The sequence below is a fragment of the Rhinatrema bivittatum genome, chromosome 2 (assembly GCF_901001135.1).
Source record: "Rhinatrema bivittatum chromosome 2, aRhiBiv1.1, whole genome shotgun sequence".
Taxonomy (NCBI): domain Eukaryota; kingdom Metazoa; phylum Chordata; class Amphibia; order Gymnophiona; family Rhinatrematidae; genus Rhinatrema; species Rhinatrema bivittatum.
In genome coordinates this window covers 525,665,272-525,688,469 of record NC_042616.1, presented here as the reverse complement: position 1 = coordinate 525,688,469, position 23,198 = coordinate 525,665,272, and the positions used below count along the sequence as shown (strand labels likewise).

Sequence of the window (23,198 nt, the reverse complement as noted above, 5' to 3'; positions counted from 1 at the left end):
GCCGGCCCGCGCCGCCCGGGCATGCCTGTCAAACCGAAAATTCGCTAAGGGACTGCGATGGGCCCTCCCCCCCGGGGAGGCACCGGGCACAGATCCCTTCACGGGCAATCCGCGATCCCGGCTCACCGCAGGTCGAGCAACGTGCTGGCCGCGGCATCGTGAGCACTGCTGGCAACAGAGGAGACAGGCAAAATAAACGAAATGCCTCAGGGGGGGGCCGTGAAGGAAAACCGCCGGCGCGGGGGGGCCCGAGCGGCCTGCACTGCCCGCCGATGAAGAACGGTTCCGCGGGGGGGCCCGAGCGGCCTGCACTGCCCGCCGATGAAGAACGGTGTCGCGGGGGGGCCCTCCTGGCCTCACAACCCGCCAACGAAGATCTCCCCGCTCACCTCCGCAGCCCACGAGGAACCGGCAAAATGGCTGCTGGTGAGGGAGAAAAACGCGGCGAAGCCGAAGCAGCCGCGAGCAAAATCAGCTGCAAAGAGAAACACAGAAGAATGCACTTACCCCGGTTCACAAGTTACAGCTAGCACCGAGAGAGAAAGAGAGTGAGAGACAACGCAGAGGGAAGTCACGCCGTCCCAAATTGAACCCTCTAACTTTTTTTTTTTTTTTTTTAAATAAAGCAAACTTGATCCAACAGAAACAGTGAGAGAAAAACAGAGAAGACAAGTAATCACTGTAAGAAATGGTTTCAGGCAATCTGGAGCAACCCAGATTCTACTACTCGCATCTGCTGGAGTCAGAAGATACTGAACTCCTGCAGAGGGGGTAGTAGTACTTATGGTGACGCCCCCTCGAAGCTTTGGCTGACTCCATCTGCTGGATTGGGGACATAACCCACTGTCTGGACTGATCCAGGTACGTACAGGGAACTCCATTCTCTTCCAAGCCAGCATCAATATCCCCTCCTCCCAACCCCAGGGTCCCCGTCTCTTCCAGTTTCCCCTCAAGCCAGTTCAGTACCATATTTCCCCACTAACATCCCCCTCAAACATTTCTCCCTGTCCCCCAGATTCCACCTGTCTCGCTTCCCCTAACAAGCAACATCTGTCTCGCCAAATTGGGGATGCCCCTCCCCCCGAGGGGCTGCCTGGACCGCTCTGAGGTCTGCAAAGCTTGAAATGTCAGTGGTAGAGTGTCCCTTGCCACTGCTCCTTTTTAGCAGGACATAGAAACAGCACACTAGCACCGACTAGATTGCCCAGGGTACTCTTAGGCAGTCAGCAGTACCTGCTTCCTTACTGGTGTCTACCATGCCTCTTCCACGTGTGCCCAACACTACACTTGTGTAGCTGCAAGCTACACAAGTGTAGTGTTGTCAGCCCTGGGAGGGAGGGAAGCTGTGGCAACCATTCTGCTGCTCAAGAGGCTGATCTGCCTGTCCCAGTATAGCAGGCAGTGCTCTCCTGATCTGGTGCCAATGGTGGTGGCCATAGACTAGCTACAACTTTGCATGAGGCAACACCCATATGCAGAACAGCCACATGCTCAGTAGAGTAAAATCTAAGCTAAGAGAAGGGTCTATTTAGCACCAGACATCACTCCATGTGTCATGGCTAATTCAGTCCTGCTGGTCAGAGAAAGCCCTTTATATCAAGATGGTGTAATGAAAATGTCAGAAGGCACACAATGCAAACCAGTGAACTAATAGTGAAAGTATATTTACCTCAATCATACTTGCCATATACTGCACATGTTCTGCTAGTTCTATTAGTTCATCATTCTCTTGTTTTAGATGAAAAATTTCAGAGTCTTTGTGTTCAATTTCTTTATGCAACTAGAACAAACAGGATAAAGGTACACCTAAGCAAGAGTATCCCCTCAATGCAAACAAAAAAAAAAAAAAAGTAATTACCCTTTCATTTTCTTGGAGAGCATCATAGAGAGCCTTTCTTCTTTCTTCAGCCACATCTTTCCAGTACTGAAATGGTGGATTTTCTGAAGTTGATAAGATTTTAATCAAAATTAATTTTAAAGTCTTTAAATAAATATTTTTGTGAAGGTACTCAATCTCATAAGAACATAGGACTTGTCATATTGGGTCAGACCGAAGGTACATCAGGCTCAGTATCCTGTTTCCAACAGTGGCCTATCCAGGTCACAGGTACCTGGCAGGATCCCATGGGTTAGATTCCATACTGCTTATTCCAGGGATAAGCAGTGGATTTCTGTAGCCAACTTAGTAATGGAGTATGGACTTTTCCTCCAGGAACTTGTCCAAAGGCAAGATATCAGCAAAAAGGCTGAAAAACTAAACAGATGTTTATAAATGGCTACTGTAACTTTATTTGCAACAGTTTGTTTAGATTATACAGCATATACATGGAATTTAGGAGCCTTTTAATATAGGGGAAGTTTGTGGCAGAGAAAACATACCTTTTATCATAAGGTCAAAGGCTTCTTGAGAAACTCCTGTTAAGTTTTCGTTTTCACTGTATTCTGGATCTACCGCAACTTCTATTTTATTTTTCTTTAAAGTTAACTTGTCATTCCGAAGCCTTTTCATTGAAGATTTTGAAGGCTAAAATTAAAAAAAAAAAAAAAAAAAAAGAGTTATGAATTGAATATCTGATCTGGACAGAAAACCATTATAAAGATCTGAATATCTACAGTCAAGGCCACAGTTTACCACTACAAATTCCCAACTTCCCTAGTCTGTAATAAATAATGTGATATTCTGTCAAAGCACATTGACATACTCCACATTTCTGGCCAGGTCTGATCAATTCTCTGTATAATGCACATAGTATATCACATCAACCTAGAAATTCTTCCTAGTACTATACAACTCCATGTGAAATGTAACTGCTTATCTAGTTATCTTCTCATGCATCCAATTTTGCTTCCCATTCCCCTTGCTAAGTATAAAACAGCTCTGAGTGTCCAGGGATTCACAAGCTGTCAGAGGGAATTAACAGTTCTTTGGCATGTACCAAGCCCCAAATTCCTTTCTTCCTGGATGTATGAGCCGGCCCCTGGCTGCCTCCTCAAGGCTGTGCTGCTCTCCGATCACCGAACGTGCCTGGCCAAGACCGCAACCCCCCCTCACCCCCGCAGCCTCCATAGACTCTGCCCACCCATGCTCACAAGGCGGCGACATGGGACATTACAGGACATTTAAAGGGGGAGACTGAGCGCGACAAAGGAGCCCACCCCTTTGTGCGCCCCAGAGGCAGCACAGTAGCAATCTTCATCCCATCAAAACCTAGCAGTCACACAGCTACAAGCTCTCAATGGACCCCTCCTCCTTGTGCCAACAGACTCCACACTCTAATAGAATTCTAACAGACTGATAGATTAGAAAACAGATTAAATTTGCTCTAACAAAGCGATCTACATTTGTTCTACATATTTGTACTCTTACTATTTGAAATGTCTTGACTATTCCCACTTTGCACCACCCCCACCTGCGCAAAGCCAACACACCCATCTATCTCCCGGAAATCATTAGTGCCCATCATGATCTCACCCCTCACCCAATTTCTAGGCCTAGCCATGCCTTTAATCAATGTACAATCTATCCTTAAAGCACCAATCCTCCACGACCTGCTTGCTCACAGATGACAATCTACATATGTGCCATCACTGAATCTTGGCTAAAGGATTCAGATCATGTCTTCCTTAACCAGCTCCCCCTACAAAATCTTCTCTATCCCGAGACCCAAAAAAAAAAAGTACACTTCTACTCATCCAAAATTCATGATCAACTGAAATGCTCTCTTCCTATGTCGCAGATCTTACAAAGTCCTCCCACCCCACCTCCCACGAAGAAAACACCAAGGAAAAATGTGAAGAGCTTGCAAAGTACTTCAACAAAATCTCCAACATTCTCATGCGTTTCCCCACTAAGCCCACACCCACTTCTCCTCTCCCAAACCATAACAGCATCAGTTTTGGTTCCCTTGACCTCACAACAACCCTTGATAGAGACCATCTTAAGATGCAGTCTCCCACATTGCAGACAATCCCCTCTAAAACCCTTCTCTCCATACCCACTACCATTGCTAAATCCCTAGCTGATATAATTAATTGCTCACTTACATTTGGCAAAGTCCCAGACACCCTCAAACTTGCCGTTGTCAAGCCCCTCCTTAAAAAACCCACCCTCAACCCCACTGACCCAGCAAACTACCGACCTATATCTAACCTGCCTTTCCTCTTCAAAATCCTCGAGAAGGTAGTCAATACTCAACTTACCGACTTCAAGGACCACAATGTCCTACAACATCCCAAATTGGCTTCCGTAAAGGTCGTAACACTGAGAATCTCGTTAGACACTATCCTCATAGGCATGGACTAAGGGAAATCATTTCTACTTTCCATCCTAGATATCGGCAGCCTTTGATACGGTCAACCACCAAATCCTTTTTCTGGGCTGGCAGAAATAGGTATTGCTGACAGCATTATCATGGTTTTCCTCCTACCTCACCCAGAGAATACTTAGTAAAAATTGACAAATCTGAATCAGCTCACATTCCACTCACGCAAGGCGTTCAAGGATCTTCCCTATCCTCCACCCTTTTCAATATTTATTGCCCTTCTGCCACCTCCTCTGACCTAGGCCTGAATTTCTTATATGCCAATGTGCAAATTCTTATCCCCATTCAAAACACGCTTAAAGAATCCCTACAATTCTGGGAATCTTGCTTAGTCTCTATTAACTCCCTATTATCCAACCTCCACCTTGCACTTAATGCAGCAAAAACTGAAACACTCATATCTAATCAACCAGAACATACAGCTCCCTCTACCTCTCCTCTCTACTCTAACCCACTCCCCATCCCCCCTCTGTAAGAGACCTAGGAGTCGAACTAGACCAGCACCTCAACTTTAAACCACACATTAAGTCCTTGCTAAAGGGGGACTTCCACAAACTCCACATCCTTAAAAAGCTTAAGCCACTACTCCATACACAGGATTTCTGCCTAGTCTTGCAGACTACCATTCTCTCTAAATTGGATTACTGCAATTTCCTGCTCCTAGACCTCCCATACTCTACCATTAAATCCCTACAAATCCTACAGAACACCATGGTGAGAATCATAACAGACACCTGTAAAAGAGAGCACATCATCCCCATACTAAATCTGTACTGGCTACCCATCCCTTTCCACATTCAATATAAAACCCTTACCATCCTTCATAACGTGCGCCACAAAAACTCAGATTGGCTCAAGGAAATGCCCTATTTCCGTTCTTCTAATCGCCCTGCCAGATCCTCCCTTGCGGGCACCCTGCATACCCCACCCCTCAAAGTCACACACCTTTATTTTCCTTCCTCTCATCTGTCTCTCCCCTCTTCCCATGTCTCACCTACTCCCACCCCTAGCTCCTTGTTCATTGTAATTCTTCCATCCTTTAGTTAATTGTAAACCGGCGTGATGTGTCCTACGAATGTTGGTATATTAAAAGTTATTAAATAAAATAAAAATAGTACTATAGTTTTATTATACCCACAGAGCATGTCCACCAAATCAACTTAATAGCCTTTTTTTATTTTCAACAAGCTCATACCACACTAGATGCCTTTAAGAATGTCAGTTTTCACTGGCTTTTAAACATTGATAAGTTTAGCACCTACACTGAAAAGTTATAAATGGTAGTGATTCCACTAGGAAATATTACACAGCTAATGACAAATTACTACTTACCTGATAATTCCCTGCTGAATGATTGTGCTAATGTCCTCCTATGTGGCTATGTGTTCCAGGAGTTACTTACCAGTAACCCCTGGAACACAAAATCTTGAGTACTGAAATGGTTGTATTCAAGATTTTGTTACTATGTCCACAGCTGAGATATCTCTCTCTCTCTCGAGATTGCTGGCTCCATAACTGCCCTGGAATTTAATCCAGATTCAACCTCCTGAGAGAGAAGTAAAGGAAAATTAGTTTCTTACCTGATAATTTTCGTTCCTGTAGTACCAAGGATCAGTCCAGGACACCTGGGTTGTGACTCCGCACCAGTAGATGGAGACAGACTAAAACTTGTGGGCGGAGCCATATATGCCCCTGTGCCAGTCACAGCCCCTCAGTCTTACGGAATGTCAAAGTAGAACACAACCAGAGAAGTAAACAAAACTAGATACCGCTAACTAACGGGGAAAGAAACACCCCTTCTGAAAACGGACTCTCCAACCGAGAGAGCGAACAAGCGGAACAGAGCAAATCAAAACACAGAGCGGACTCTCCATTACTTCAGCGCAGCACTGCGGGCGGGATCCTGGACTGATCCTTGGTACTACAGGAACGAAAATTATCAGGTAAGAAACTAATTTTCCTTTCCCTGTACGTACCAGGATCAGTCCAGGACACCTGGGATGTACCAGAGCAACCTACTGAGGGTGGGAAGCAGAGAGTCCCGCTCGGAGTACCCTCTCTCCAAAACCCCCAGAATCGGTAGCCCGGACATCCAGCCGGTAATGCCGGACAAAAGTATGCAACGACTTCCAGGTGGCCGCCCTGCAAATCTCTTGAGGCGACACCTGAGAAGCTTCTGCCCAAGACGCTGCTTGAGAGCGAGTCGAGTGAGCTCGCAGCCCCACGGGAAGAGGTTTTCCCCGCACCAAGTATGCCGAACTAATGGCCTCCTTGAGCCAACGAGCGATAGTTGTTCGGGACGCTGCAGCTCCTTTCTTTGGTCCAGAGAACAGGACAAACAGATGATCCGTGACCCGAAACGGATTAGTGACCTCCAGATATCGGAGAAGGGATCTCCGCACGTCAAGCTTCCGTAACTCCCTCTCTTCGGTAGCAGAGGAGTCTCCGCACGCAAAAGCGGGCAACTCCACCGATTGATTCACGTGGAACGACGAGACCACTTTCGGGAGAAAGGAAGGAACCGTCTGTAAGGAAACCCCCGAATCGGAGATACGCAAGAAAGGTTCCCTACAGGACAGGGCCTGTAACTCGGAAACACGCCGTGCCGAGGCAATTGCCACCAAGAAAGCCGTTTTTAAAGTGAGATCCTTAAGAGTTGCGCGTTTCAAGGGCTCAAACGGCGCCGTGCATAGAGCGGAGAGAACCCAATTGAGGTTCCAAGCCGGATAAGGAAGACGTAACGGGGGGCGAAGGTGCTTAGCCCCCCGAAGGAAACGAACAATATCCGGGTGAAGCGCCAGAGACTTACCTCGCAAACACCCAAGCGCCGCCACTTGGACCCGTAGGGAACTGCACGCCAGACCTTTGGCCAGACCCGCCTGGAGGAACGCTAGAACATCAGAGATGGAAGCCGAAGTGGGGTCCACCCCTCGCTGCATGCACCAGTCCTCAAAGACTACCCAGACACGGACGTAAGCCAAAGACGTTGATTGCTTCCTGGAACGCAGTAGCGTGGCCACCACCGCATCTGAATAACCTTTTCTCTTCAGTCGATTCCTCTCAAAAGCCATGCCGCGAGACAGAAGTGATCCGCCTCCTCCAAACAGACGGGGCCCTGATGGAGTAGGGCCACCATTCCCTGGAACCGAAGGGGGGCCGCTACTGCCAGTTGTACGAGGTCTGCGAACCACGGCCGGCGAGGCCACTCCGGTGCCACCAAGATCACGTTGGCCGGATGCAACTCTATGCGCCGTAGAATCTTGCCGATCATCGGCCACGGGGGAAACACGTAGAGCAGCACATCCGGCCAGGGAAGCACCAACGCATCGACGCCTTCTGCCCCCCGCTCTCGACGTCGACTGTAAAATCGCGGGGCCTTCGCGTTGTGCCACGTGGCCATCAGATCCATGTGGGGCACCCCCCACGTTTCGCAAATGAGAAGAAACGCTTCGTCCCCCAGCTCCCACTCTCCGGGATCCAGACGATGACGGCTGAGATAGTCCGCCTGCACGTTGTCGACTCCCGCAATGTGAGACGCTGCGAGGTTGCTGAGATGTAGCTCCGACCAGGCCATCAAGCGCTGAGCTTCTTCTGCCACCTGGGGGCTCCGGGTCCCCCCCTGCCGGTTGATGTATGCCACGGTGGTCGCATTGTCCGACAACACTCGGACTGCCTTTCCCCGCAGCAATGGTAGAAAAGCCTGCAGGGCCAGACGGACCGCTCTGGTCTCTAGGCGATTGATAGACCACTGGGCTTGCGACACTGACCATAGGCCTTGAACTGAGCTCCCTAGGCAGACCGCTCCCCAACCGGAGAGGCTGGCATCCGTGGTCACCACTGTCCAACTGGGCACCAGGAGAGAGACTCCGGCGGAAAGATGACTGGGGTCTAGCCACCAACGCAGGCTGGACCTCGCGTGTCCCGCTAGAGGAAGCGGTAAGTGGAAATCCTCCGAGACCGGCTTCCAGCGGGAAAGCAAGGATGACTGTAAGGGTCGCAGATGAGCGAACGCCCATGGCACCAGCGCCAGCGTGGAAGCCATAGACCCTAGGACCGTAAGGTAGTCGCAGACCCGCGGCTGGCGGAGAGACAACAAGCGTTGTACCTGAGTTTGCAATTTGCCCCTCCGTTCGAGCGACAGAAACACCTTGCCCTGCTTCGTGTCGAAAAGAGCTCCCAGATATTCCAAGGTCTGCGTGGGTGTAAGGTGACTCTTGCTGAAGTTGACCACCCATCCCAGGGACTGCAACAGATGGAGGACCCTGGCCACCGCCATCCGACACTGATCCTCTGACTTCGCCCGAATCAACCAATCGTCCAGATACGGATGGACCTGGAGACCTTCTCGGCGCAATTGCGCCGCCACCACGACCATCACCTTCGTGAAAGTACGAGGGGCCGTTGCGAGCCCAAACGGGAGCGCCCGAAACTGGTAATGCCGACCCAGAATGCAGAATCTGAGGAAGCGTTGGAACGACGGCTGGATGCCTATGTGAAGATACGCCTCCGTGAGGTCCAGGGAGGCCAGGAACTCGCCTGGCCGGACCGCGGCAATGACTGACCGGATCGTCTCCATTTTGAAGCGAGGAACGCGAAGGCATCGGTTCACCCCTTTGAGATCCAGGATTGGCCGGGACGTGCCGTCCTTCTTTGGTACGATGAAGTAAATGGAGTAACGGCCTTCGCCTTGTTGGCTGACCGGGACGGGGGAGATAGCTCCCAAGTCCTCTAAGCGGCGGATGGTGTCTAGCACCGCCGCCTTCTTCTCGGGAGCCTTGCAGGGTGACACAAGGAACTTGTCCACTGGAATGCGAGCAAAATCTAACGCGTAGCCGTGTCTTATCACGGTGAGGACCCACTGGTCCGACGTTATTCCGGCCCATCTCTCGTAAAACGACAGCAACCGCGCCCCGACGTTGGGAACGGCGTGCTGAGGCTGCGGCGGGAGAAGGGCCGACCCCCTTTCATTGTGAAGATTTGGGCGCCGTGATGGCCAGGGCACCCCCTGGTCTGCCAAAGCGCCTCCCACGAAAGGACTGCTGCTGCTGCCACTGTGGAGTACGGGATGAGGAAGATCTGAACGAGTGCCCCGACGACCTTTGAGGTCGCGCCTTCCTGGGCCCACGAAAGCGGGACCTGGCTGAAAAGGAAGGCCGCGACCTGGATCTATCTTCGGGTAACCTGAAAGCCCTATTTTCCCCCAGGGAAGCCATCAAGTCATCTAATTCCTTGCCAAACAGCAATTTACCCTTGAATGGCAGCGCCCCGAGGTGAGCCTTAGAAGAGCCATCCGCCGCCCAGTTGCGTAGCCACAGGAGGCGGCGCGCCGAGACAGACGCCACCATGGATCTAGACGAAGTGCGCAGCAGATCGTGGAGTGCATCTGCGCCATATGCTATTACCGCTTCCAACTTATCCGCTTGCGCTGCCTCGTCTGCCGAAAGATCCGCATTGGCTTGAAGGACCTGAGCCCAGCGTAAGCCAGCTCTCAAAGCGAAATTCGTACACATGGCGGCCCGAATTCCTAGCGCTGAAACCTCAAAAATCTTCTTGAGCTGTACTTCCAGCTTCCTGTCCTGAAGGTCCCGAAGGGCTGTCGCACCCGTAACCGGGATAGTAGATCTCTTCGTTACCGCCGAAACCGCCGAATCCACCTTGGGAAACTTGAGAAGGTCCAGCGCATCCTCCGGGAGCGGGTAAAGCTTGTCCATGGCCTTGCTGACCTTCAGCCCTAACTCCGGAGTGTCCCATTCACGGAACATGATGTCCGTTGAAGAAAAATGGAACGGAAAAGCAACTGCCGGACCCGTGAGGCCTAACAGGACCGGATCCATGTTCGCTTCCTGACGAACCACCGCCGGAGGGGGGTTTATTCCCAGTTCCTGGATAATGGCTGGAATTAGAGGTGGCAATTCATCCCTACGGAAGAGCCTGACCACTTTGGGATCGTCTTCTTCCACTGCCTGTGAGCCTTTTGCGACGCCGGACGTAGCGGAGCCGTCCGCTCCCACATCGTCGGGTCCCTTCTGGGTCTCCTCAGGGGAATCAGCGTCATCCTCGGGGGAGGAATCGGTGTCCGCCTCCTGTGGGACGCCACGTGGAGGCCGCTTCCCCCGCAAGGCGCCCTGGGGCCCCTCCGCGACCCCCGAAGGCTTCCTGGACCTCTTCTGCGGTGGAGCTCTGCGAGCCTCCCTCCGGCCGCGCTTGCTTTTTTTGTATTTCAGGACCTTGCGTAACAAAAGCGCAAGGTCCTCCGACAGCGAGCTCGAATCTGAGGAAAAATCAGCGGGACTCCCCGGGGACCCTGGGTCCCCCGAGGGACCCCCTCCGACCGCGACCCGCTGCGGGGAAAGCGCGGGAGGCAAGGCCGAAGGCCCTGCCGCTTCCCGCGCCATTTCGCGGCCCGTGGCCAAAATGGCCGCCACTCCCGCGCTAAGCGGGAAAAGCTCTTGGGGCTTTTCTACGGCGCCCCCCCCGCGCGGAGGCGATCGCGCGGGCCGCGAACGAGCCCCCCGAGGCGCCCCAGACGACCCCTCTCCGCCCGGGATGCAGGCCACGCACAGACTCTCGCGCGAAAGACACGCGCGCCGAGCCACAGGCCCGGCAGACCGAGCCGCGAGGCATGCCGGCGAAGAGGCGCGAAAACGGGGCAGCAGGAGCGACGAAATTAAACAAAAAAAATTCGAACGGCCTCCCCCCGTCGGCGGCGCCCCCCCCACGAGCGGCGACGCGAAGCAAGAGAGAGCCGGCACAGAAATAAAAACAAACTTTTTTTTTTTTTTTTGAACAAAAACACCTGTCGCTGTCCACAGTCCTGGAGCCCTAATCCAGCAGGGGTGAGTGAACCGGGCTCCCCGGTGTCACCCCTGACGCTGCTACTAGGCCAGCTGGGTCCTCGACCCTAGCAGCGGCCTCAACCAGGGGGGGGTGGTCCCCTCAGAACCTCACAACCCCCCTGGGAGGCAGGGCGAAAGGGACCTAAGGGACAATTTAGAAAATTACCCAAACAGAAAACACTGTAGCCTAAACTGGCCTAAAGAATAAAAAAGGAACCGACCCTGACGGAGTACCAGAACCAGGGCAGGCAGGGCTGTGACCGGACCTGCACCATCTACTGGAGACAGAGTAAGACTGAGGGGCTGTGACTGGCACAGGGGCATATATGGCTCCGCCCACAAGTTTTAGTCTGTCTCCATCTACTGGTGCGGAGTCACAACCCAGGTGTCCTGGACTGATCCTGGTACGTACAGGGAAACAAGAGCGAGCCACCAGGGTACAAGAAGCTATCTGCAAGGTCATTGCCACTGCTTCAAAATGCTTAAGGATGGCCTCAATCCTATCATGCACATCCTTCAAGGTCGTTCCTCCCTCCATGGGGGAGGGTCATCCACTTAGCACAGATGTATCCACTTTTGGAAGACAAATGTTCTTACCACTGGATCCAGACATTAAACCCAACCCCCTTTGAAATTAGCACCTCTGGGGTGGGTGCTCCACTCAAGATCAATCAATTCTTGAATGGCCTCCAAACAGGGAACACACAAGAAGCTTTACGCAAAGAAACCAAAATGGGATTTTTCTTTGGCTCAGACATGGAATCTGCCCCAAGTACTCAGCATCTTTAATGTCTGGGAAATCGGAGCTGGTAGCTCATCTCTATGAAAGAACTGCAACATAGCCCTATATGGTTCCAGTCCTGGAGGAATTTCCCCATCCTCCAGAGAGTCAGGATTGGCCTCATCATCCGTGCCATATGGATTCCTATTGGGAGGACCTGCTGCCATTCTAGGTGTACTTCAATGCTTAGCCATAGTACCAGGCGAGTGAGGTCACCACCTGGGACTCTGACCTAGCAGGATTGAATGGGGCTGAGGAATGCAGTCTTTAAAAAAAAATTCTACCCAAGAAAAGGCACCTGTGCTGTGCCCACTGAAGTACCTTCCCTCGCTAACCAACTAGTTAAGGGAGTCCCAAGATCAGGTGCCTCTGACAGGTCTTTACCCAGGCTGTCAGGCTGGAAAGCACCAGGCTTAGTAAATCAAAAGATAATTCTCCTTGAGCCTCTAAAGCAGTGCTGGCACGAGTTAGATGGTATGCCAGGCTAAGATGCCTGAATATGACAGGTAGCACAGAGGAAGATGTGCTTAGGTTTCTTAGCCACAGGCACCAGTCTGTCAGTACACTTAACAGGCGACTTGGTGTGCATCCAGCTGAATTCACACTAAAATATGTGTCCCAAGGCTAGGCGTTGCAAACTTACGCAAACAATGCACCTAAGTTGCGCGCACAGGCAAGCATGCACAAACAGAAGCTGCCATCACCTGGACCCCAAGCAGGCATCTGACTAAGCATCAGAAATCTGGGCACACAGATGCATTTGTACACACAGACTATCCTGAAGAGGGTAGTCTAACATGCAAGAAGAGATGCATGAAAAACGTTGCCGTGGCCTACCATGCAGCACACAGAGAAAAGCTTAACAGCAGGACCTATCTCACATGAGCTGCTCAACCCAGCAGGCTGCCCATGTCCCTTAACGGGGGCAGGAATGAATGTTGGAATGGTGCTCCAAGCACTGAGAATGGAGAAAGGGGAAGGCCTTAAAAAAAAAAAAAAAAAAAAAAAAAAAAAAGGGTTGTTTGGAAGTCTTACTTGTGCTCAGCCCTTCCCGGCTGAGTACAGAGACTGGTCTTCAGTTGTGGGGGGAGAGAGCATTCCATCATTGCTGCACTCTGCTTCCTGCACCTGCTGCCTTTCAGCTGTTTTAACAGCCAAGTCCACATGGGCTGAGAAAACTAGCTACCAGACCAAGGCAATCATCTGCAGGACCAGGAAATCACCTCAGGAATTCTCAACTGCAGGAGGGACATTTAAGTTTTTTATTTCTCCTTCTAAAACTCAAAGCAATCTCCAGTAGGGAAATATACGTCCACCATCTGCTGGAGACAGAATATTGGTAGGCGGTCACTGCAGGCACACTACATCAGTTTGCTTCGTCTCCATCTGCTGGTAGAGGTGCATAGCCTACTGGCTCTGATTCAACTGAAGAGACTCTAAAATTGCCTAATTAAACATTGAACATTATAGAAAAAAGAAAAAAAGTTAGTTTTATTAGATTTAAAAAGGGAAAGGATCACTTCACAGCAATGGGATATAATTATATACATTAACAGTTAACATTCTCTTGTCACCCTAAGCCATCTTAAATTCCAACTTTTCTACCTCCCCCTCAAATACATAACAGCCCTCAGACTTCTTTCCCAACCAAGACCTAGAACATACAGAACAGAGCTTACAGCATTTCCACAGAATGGCATAAGAAAAGCTGCATACCTCATTTATTCTGCCAACAAGGCATCCTGCTGCAGAGGGCTGAATCAGCTTGAGAGTTCGTCTTGGAACTGTACTGCCATTTCCACAATCCATGAAGTAGCTCTACAGAATATAAATAACTTTCAAGAAACAGCTGGTGATTTTAACAATTACTATAACTTCCTGAGCATTAAAGTACCAAAACATAGCTTCAGGCAATACACAGAAAAATTGTACTTAATGATTTAGATATAAAAAAAGGGAGTTGGTCCCATGGCTTGCTGCATAAAACTTGAGCACTTTGCCTGGAGTAAGGCATAAATTATATGCCCAAGCAAGGTGAAAAACCAACATCACAGGGTTCAGTCTGAAGACAGGCTTCCTTTCAGTAAGCAGCAAAATTTGCTTGAATAATGCTGGTAAAGGATTAAAATAGCGAAGTCAAAGAAAATTGGCTACTAATTTAGAATCATTCTATAAATTCTTACCAGAAAATAAGCTTATTTTACATAAAAAGCTCCACTATCTATTTGAAAATGTGAACCAAAAAATCCTATAAATGTAAATTTATTCCAATTTTAATTTTTAGAAGATTAGTTAAATGCTTAATTTAAAAATGAGGAAGAAATCTCAGAACAAGGGACTCAATCCATATACATTTCAATCATAGGTCAAAAACCTATAAAAAGAAATGTTGAGATTACTTACCTGATAATCTCCTTTTCCTTAGTGTATGCAGATGGACTCAGAACAAGTGGGTATAGTGTGCTCGTGCTAGCAGTTGGAGACGGATCTGACATCAGCACGGGTACATATACCCTCACAGGAAGTGAAGCAACTCAGTAATCTTCCTTGCAAAAGCTGTTATGGATATATGTGTACTGACCGATCAATGAATTAGTGAAACAGGATTCCCCTGACCGACTGATAGTAGCTGGAGACTGCCAGTGCTTCCAACCGGAAGGCATCGACACCTGGTAGAGTGGATGCTCTCGTGTAAGAAATGACACGTCTTACCTGGAAGTGGCGAAAACCTATGTATACTGGCAGCCGGGCGGGATGGTGAGTCCATCTGCATACACTAAGGAAAAGGAGATTATCAGGTAAGTAATCTCAACATTTCCTAGCGTGTAGCAGATGGACTCAGAACAAGTGGGACGTACAAAAGCTACTTCCGAACTGGGCGGGAGGCTGCCTGAGGACCGCGTAGGACTGCCCTTGCAAATGCTGTGTCCTCCCTGGCCTGGACATCCAGAAGGTAAAATCTGGAAAAGGTATGGAGGGAGGACCATGTCGCCGCCTTACATATCTCCGCGGGTGACAGCATCTTAGATTCTGCCCAAGAGGCCGCCTGCGCTCTGGTGGAATGAGCCTTGACCTGCAGAGGTGACGACTTCCCGGCCTCTACGTAGGCCGCTCTGATAACTTCTTTGATCCAGTGGGATATGGTGGGCCGAGAGGCCACTTCCCCTTGCTTCTTCCCGCTGTGAAGGACGAACAGATGGTCTGTCTTTCGTACTGCTTCTGTCTTTTCCAGGTATCTGGGCAGCAATCTGCCAATGTCGAGATGGCGTAGCAAACGCCCTTCTGATTTCTTCAAACCCGCAGTGGTTGGCAAAGATATGGCTTGGTTGAGGTGAAATTGTGAGACTACTTTAGGTAAGAAAGAGGGAACCATGAGAAGATGGATAGCCTCTGGAGTGATTCTGAGAAAGGGATCACGGCAGGACAGTGCTTGTAGCTCTGAGATGCGGCGTGCGGAACACACTGCCAGCAAGAACACCATCTTCAAAGTTAGCGAACGGAGAGACAGGCCCCGAAGGGATCTGAAGGTGGATCCCGCGAGGAAATCCAAAACTATGTTGAGGTTCCACAGGGGCACTGGCCACTTCAGTGGCGGACGAATGTGCTTGACTCCTTTCAGGAAGCGGGAAGCATCTGGGTGCATGGCAATGGTCTTGCCATCCCTCCTGGGACCGTAGCAAGACAGCGCAGCCACCTGAACCTTGATGGAGCTTAGGGAGAGACCCTTCTGAAGCCCATCCTGCAGGAAATCCAGAATAGGGATTGTGGTCGCATGTGGATTGGTGCCATGAGTGTCGCACCAGGTTTCAAATACTCTCCAGATCCTTATGTAGGTGAGGGATGTGGAAAACTTGCGAGCTTGGAGGAGTGTATCTATCACCGGCTCAGAGGAACCTCTTTTCTTCAGTCTAGCCCTCTCAATGGCCAGACCGTAAGAGAGAATTGAGCCAGATCCTCGTGGAGGATGGGACCTTGACGAAGCAGGTCCCTGAGAGGAGGCAGGGGGAAGGGGCTCCCCTGTCAGTAGTCTTCTCATGTCCGCGTACCAGGGTCTTCTTGGCCAGTCTGGTGCTACTAGAAGAACTAGGCCTCTGTGCCTCTGAATCTTGTGTATAAGGGCGCCCAGCAGGGGCCACGGTGGAAAGGTGTATAGCAGGGTCCCTGGAGGCCATGGCTGAACCAGGGTGTCGATCCCATGAGAGAACGGATCTCGCTTGCGGCTGAAGTATCTGGGTACTTGAGCATTGGACCTGTCCGCTAATAGGTCCATGCCCGGAGTCCCCCACTGATCCACAATCATCTGGAAGGCTGTGGGGGACAGCTGCCATTCTCCCGGATTTAGGCTTTCCCTGCTGAGGAAGTCTGCCACGGTGTTGTCCCTTCCGGACATGTGGACGGTGGAGATGTCCTGGAGATTCGCCTCTGCCCAAGCCATCAGCGGGGCTCTCTCTAGGGAGACCTGTTGGCTTCTGGTTCAGACCTGTCAGTTGATGTATGCCACCGTGGTGGCGTTGTTGGACATCACTCTTACTGCTCTGTTCCTCAGTCTGTGAGCAAATCGCAGGCAGGCTAATCGGACTGCCCGTGCCTCTAGACGGTTGATGTTCCACCCTGACTTCTGTTCTACCGCCCTTGGGCGGTGAGCTCTTCGCAGTGTGCTCCCCATCCGCTCAGGCTGGCATCTGTGGTGAGCAGAGTCCACGTGGGGGAGGACATCTTCGACCCCCTGCTCGTGTGGTTGGACTGCAACCACCACCGTAGCTGGGTCCGCAGTCTGGCTGGTAGAGGTAGATGCACGGAGTAATTCCAGAAGTGTGGGCTCCATCGAGAGAGGAGGGAGCGTTGCAGTGGTCTCATATGGGCCCGCGCCCAGGGTACCACTTCCAGGGTGGATGCCATGAGAGAGAACCTGCAGATAGTCCCAAGCTATGGGCCGGCTGGCTCCCATCAAGGACCATAGACGCGTCTGGAGTTTTAACCTTCTCTTGGTGGTGAGGCTGACTGTCTGCCTGGGTGTCGAACTGGACTCCCAGGTATTCCAGTGATTGGGAAGGCTGTAGGCAGCTCTTGTTTAGGTTGACTACCCATCCCAGGCTTTCCAGCAGGGAGATCACTCTGTTGGTTGCCCGATGGCTCTCCTCTCAGGATTTTGCCCTGATCAGCCAATCGTCTAGGTAGGGATGGACAAGGATTCCTTCCCGTCTGAGCGCTGCTGCTACCGCTATGATCACCTTGGTGAAGGTCTGCGGCGCCGTGGCTAACCCGAAGGGCAAAGCCCGGAATTGGAAGTGTCATCCCAGAACCTTGAAGCGTAGGTAGCGCTGATGATCCCGATGGATCAGGATATGCAGGTAGGCTTCTGACAAGTCTAAGGCCGTGAGGAATTCCCCTGGATGTACTGCGGTCTTGACTGAGTGCAGAGTTTCCATGCGATACCTCGGGACCCTTAAGTATCGGTTGACTGACTTGAGGTCCAATATGGGCCGAAAAGTGCCCTCTTTCTTGGGTACCATGAAATAAATGGAATAGTGCCCAGAATCCATTTCCCATGCAGGTACTGGGATTATGGCTTTCAAGGACAGGAGCCTTGCCAGGGTAGCTTCCAATGCTGCCTCTTGTCGATTGGACACGGAGATTCCACAAACCTGTCCGGAGGGATGTGATGGAAGTCCAGATAATACCCCTCCCGGATGATGGCGAGGACCCACTGGTCTGACAATCGACCCATCTGGGGTAGAAGAAGGTTAACCTGCCCCCTATGGCTTTGTCCCCCGGATGGATCAGCTGATTCTCATTGTGGGGTGCGGCCGGGACCCGAACCCAAGCCGGCTCCTCTTGTGCTGCTTGGTCCGAAAGGACTGGTTCCTGGCCTGAGGACGAGGTGCCTGGTAGCGACTCCTATAGGGAGTGAAGCGTTGGGAGCTTCTACCTCTGGAGGGCCTCGGAAAGGTGCGCTGGTTCCTCTTGGACCTGTCTTCCGGCAGTCGAGGTACTGGAGAGACACCCCATGTGCTGGCCAGTTTATCTAGGTCGCTGCCGAACAGAAGAAAACCCTTGAACGGCATTCTAGTGAAACGTGTCTTAGAAGGAGCGTCGGCTGACCAGTTCCGTATCCAGAGCTGCCTCCTGGCTGCTACTGAGGATGAGACCCCCTTGGCTGTCGTACGGACTACATCGGAGGCGGCATCCGTAAGGAACGAGAGAGCTGACTCCATGTCTGCTGCCGGAGCATTGTTCCTGACCTGTGAAAAACAGGAACGCGTTACCACTGTGCAGCAGGTTGCAATTCGCAGAGACAGAACTGCCACCTCAAAGGTTTGTTTCAGGATGGCGTCCAGGCGGTCATGAGCCTCCTTGAGGGCCGCCCCCCCCTCCACTGGAATGGTAGTGCGCTTGACCACAGCTCTAACCAAGGCGTCCACCTTAGGGCACGCCAGCATATCCTTGATTGCCGGGTCCAGGGGATACATGCCGGACAGGGCCCGACCCCCTTTGAATGAGGCCTCCGGAGCATTCCACTCCAAATCGATCAGCTGTTGCGCCGCTTGCAGGAAGGGGAAATGGCGGGCTGTGGGACGAAGACCCTTCAGCAGGGGGTTCTGCGTAGATGCCTCCATGGTGCTGGGGCTTGGAATAGCCAACTCCGTCAGGCACTGGGAGACCAGGTCGGAGAGATCCTCCTTGGGAAAGAACCGCCTCATAGTTCGATATGGCTCTATCCCCAAGGGAAGTTCCCCCTCCTCGGGGGGTTCGGACTCGTCCTCCGAGACATCAGGGTCCGCAGGAGCCGGACTGCCCGGAGGCGGGGGCCCGCGGTAAGGGCGAGAGGGTCTGGACGGGAAGCAGACTGCATCTGTACGAAGGCGTGGATCCCCTTAAATAAGTCCACCCAGGAAATGGAAGCGGTCTCCAGCCGGGGTACCAGGTCCCCCGGGATTCCTTGCTGTTCGAGACGGCCCGCTAGATCCGGGGTGGCCCCTGGGGAACTGTCGGTAAACCTCGGTTGAGACTGGTCCTGGCCCGAGGCTCCCACGGCCTCCTCACATCCCTGCCGCGGTTCGGCCACCGGACCGAGGCGTAGACCTCCGAGGGGTCGCGGAAACCACCTCGGGAAACTCAACTGGGGGAGGGACCAGAGGGCATCACCGCAGGAGTGCGGGGCTCGTCTTTTGAGAAATTTGGAAAGTAGAAAGTAGTATTGGAAAACATGCTCAGCGAGCGTGCAGGTGCTCCAAACTGCTTTGGAGATGGAAATTACTGAGTTGCTTCACTTCCTGTGGGGGTATATGTACCCGTGCTGACGTCAGATCCGTCTCCAACTGCTAGCATGAGCACACTATACCCACTTGTTCTGAGTCCATCTGCTACACACTAGGAAAAGAGGGGTTGTAAAGCCCCTCAAACAATTTTAGGTATAAAAAAAGTGATGTAAACACATCTTATAGATGCTACTACTAGCATTGATAAATATCAAACACCATTACAAAAACAGCCACTTAAGGGGGAAATTCCCAGATGTATATAGGCTGTAGAAATCTATAGAATGCCAACATGCACCATTTTGGATATTTATCATATATGCTTGTGTACAACTCAAGGGTATCTTTTGGGCCCCAAAATCAAGAATTCTGCCACCCGTAAATCTAGTGTAAAACCTAGGGAAGCTTATGAAATCAAACAAATAGAAGTTTTTTTTTTGTTTTGTTTTGTTTTTTTTTTTTTTAAAGCAGACTAAAGTGTCTCAGAAACATTAACTTAAAATGTCCCTGCTGTATGAATCCTTCCTTTCCCTCCACCATGGCTGTCCCTGCTGTTTGAATAATCCTCTTATTCAAATCCTTCCATGTCAGATTCTTCATCAGAATGTCCAAATAAATTGTGGAACTTTTGGTAATGCCATTAGGTTAAATGTTGTCTTCGCTGTCTCCATCTTTTGTTAATGCCATTTCAATAAGATTAACTTTTCATGTAAAACTAAGTTGCAGGAGAAACTACACTTGCCACTATAGCACTGAAATGGATGACAATCCCTTCACAACAGCTATTTCCTTGCCTTTATGTTAAATATGGGTAATGCTTTGCTTTAACTACAGTGGCAGAAGGGCATTAAGTTAAAACATAAGATACTTAGATTAAAAAAAATAAAGGTTATTTTCTGTCAATTAAAAAAATAGAATGAGAAATTGCGCCTGTAAGGGCTGTTTAGCCTTTGTTACCAGACCATTCAGAAGTCTACTCAAATTTCCTTACTTGGGGCACAACTAAACACTTTCCCAGACACTGTCAATCCATTGTTCTAAGAGTGAATGTTTTTACCACCACCTTTGCCTATGTAAATACGTAATATGTACTCTATTCAATATGCTATTTTAATTTTAATCATTAGTTACACTGCCATCATGGGACAGCAAACAAAGGTAGATAACCAAACAGGGACAGTTAGAATTGTGCTCTTTCAGTACAATACCAGTGTGAGAAAGTTACTGATTCACATTGTACTGTACTTCACATGACAAAAGCTCACCTTTCCCACGGTAAAGTTTTTACTACTGATTATTATCTTACTGTTGAGCTAAAGAACAAATGCCAGACACCGTGGGAACTAGTATTACAACACATTCAGACAATGTTTGAAGCTACTGAAGGTTATGGATTGGTTCACATTGCCCTGAAAGGCTATAGCACCAGACATTAAGAGGCTACACTATTAGCTTGAGGTACTATTACCCCATCCACAGCCCTTTCCCAGATTTGGACTTTCCCTGCAAGAAGTCTCAAATGGGCATTCCTTCCCCCTCCCCACACAATATATCTTAACATTGAATAGGTCATGAAAGGGGATGCAAATACAGGTAAGCAACTCTGCTTTCTTAAAGTAGTTTTAGTAATTTCTCTATTAACAGGTGTTCTAGGACAGCAGGATGTTAGTCCTCAGACATGGGTGACATCCGATGAAGCCCGACACAGAAAACTTGTCAGTTTCTAGAACTTTGACTAGGCACACTAAGCATGCCCTAATCCACAAAAGGTCCCTCTTCAGTCTAGTAACAGAATTACGATAAAGGGAGGAAGTGACGTCACACAGTAGAGTTTTTCAAGTACATAGTAGAGGATTAAAGTCCTTGATGGCAGATTGGGAGTTGCTGGATATTTGGTGTCTCTTTTATCCCTTGAAGCAGAATTATACTTTTTACTCAAGTTCATAAGGTGTATTCCCAGATTGATTTTTCTTCTTTTGGATAAGATTATTGTTAATACGGTTAGGAAAACAGATTGAATATGACTTGGTCAGACCATGCGGCAGTGTAGCTAACCCTGCAGGAGGCAGGAAGTCAATCCAGAAATAGATTTTGGAGAATTAAAGTTTTAGATCAGGATTTTAGTGAGACACTGAGTAAGATGACAGTACCTCATACAGAATGAGACTGTGGAAGTATCTCCAGGGCTTCTGTGGGATTGCTTCAAAGTGATAGCTCAGGGTAAACAGATAGCCAGAGCATATTTGACAAAAGAAAAGGGGAGGAAAGGATAGGTAAATTGAAGGTGCAGCATAAAGGGAGTTTGGATGCTGAAAGCTGGACACAACTGGTGAAATTGAGAGCAAAACTGAAAGATTTAGAGGTAGGGAGATAGCATTCCAACTAGATAGGGTGCGACAGGAATTCTTTGAAGAGGGAATAAAGCAAGTCGATTGGCACAGAAACATACAGCAGATGGTACAAAATCATATTTTGAAGATTAAACATACACAATTGGTCTAGTGAGTGTATCAGTACAGTTTTTGCAATTTTATCAGGAGTTGTATCTTAAGACAGGATATTAGTCTTCTATTGATGAATACCCCCGGAAGCATTACCTTGCCTACAGTGGATGTAGACCAACAGGAACAGCTCTACAAAGAAACAATTTTAAGTGACTCAAGCAATTAAAGAATTGAAATTAGGCAAGTCCCCGGGTCTTGATAGAGAACACTGCTGAAAACCTAACAGCGCTTCTCAACTGGTGTGTCGCCAAACACCAGCAGGTGTGTTGCATCTCCTGGTGTACTTTCCTTCTCCCTTTTTCCAGACCCTGTGAGCCAACTGGAAGCCTTGTTTCTTCCTACCCTGACTGCCCAATGGGAAGCCTTCTGCCTGCCCCTGCGTGGGCCAATCGGAAGCCTCCTCCCTTCTACTTACTAGTGGGAGTAGGAAGAAGGGAGGAAGTCTTTAATTGGCTGGTGAGGCAGGCACTGCCCATCCTGGTGGTGTCGAAGATGAAAATCTGACCGACTAAGCAAAGCTGCCACAGCAGCCCATCCCCATGGCGAAGAGAAAAACCCCGACTGACCAAGCAAGGCCACTATGGGAGCCATCCCCGTGGCGGCAAAAAAAAGAAGGCCCATTGGCGTAAAGCCATGGTGGAACTGGAGCCCATCCCTGCAGTGAAGGAAGAAGTTTTTGGTGAGAGGGTGTGGGTGTGAATGGAAACCTGGGTGAGAGCATTTGTGTGTGATTGAGAGCTTGTATATAAAAGCATGAGTGCGATTGAGAGAGAGACTGGTCAAGATGACTAGTGTGCGTATGTGAGAGACAGACTGGTCGTGGGGTCTAATTGGGGGTGTGTGTGACTGACTGGCTGTGGGTGCTAAGGAAGAGGACAGTGAGGACAGAGCTTCAGCAGCCCTTGCTGCTGCTTCTGGTGAGTGCTATTGGCCCGGAAGAGAAAGGAGTAGGAGAGTTGCTGGAGAGGGTAAGTAAAGGCAGCTTTTTAAATTTATTTTTCTTGATTGACTGCCATTTTAATTGGGTATTATGCGATGTCTGCTGTTTTGAAATATTTTATGGATATTTGGACATGTTTTAATAATTTTTAGGAGTTTTTAAATTGTTGATATTCTGTTCAGCAGCTGTTTTGTAACATTTTTAGTATAGCTTTACAATTATTTCTGTTTGGGGCTCTATAGCAGCTTGGCTTATTCTGTTTTCCCAATAGGAAATGTATGAGAAGGTGGTGTGAGCTTGTCTCGTGCCACTGCTAACATGGGACAAGGGCAGGGTGCGAGGTCAGCGAAGGGGAGAAAGGGTAACCGATGGCAATGACAACAATTTTGAATTGCTGCCTTGCCATTGGTTGCCCTGATGGAGCGCCACGTTTTAGGTACGAGTCGTGTCAGTCTGGAATAAACAGCGAAGCAAGCGGCAGGTTTTCTGCTTTTGCTCTGGTGGTGATTTCTGGCTGTTTTTCGCATTTTGCGATTTTTGAATTTTTTCCTGTCGG

The 23,198-nt window shown here is 49.7% G+C and overlaps 1 protein-coding gene across 3 annotated transcripts in view; it reads right to left on the bottom strand.

The window, feature by feature from the left end:
• Window positions 1-23,198, bottom strand: part of GMNN (geminin DNA replication inhibitor) — a 76,166-nt gene that overhangs the window by 31,571 nt on the left and 21,397 nt on the right. For all 3 annotated transcript variants that reach the window (XM_029590780.1, XM_029590781.1, XM_029590782.1), the window contains exons 3-6: window positions 13,656-13,757; window positions 2,380-2,524; window positions 1,859-1,941; window positions 1,670-1,780 (exon numbers count right to left, since the gene is read on the bottom strand). In XM_029590780.1, the coding sequence (XP_029446640.1) occupies window positions 1,670-1,780; window positions 1,859-1,941; window positions 2,380-2,524; window positions 13,656-13,757 (441 nt within the window). The remainder of the gene's footprint in view (window positions 1-1,669; window positions 1,781-1,858; window positions 1,942-2,379; window positions 2,525-13,655; window positions 13,758-23,198) is intronic.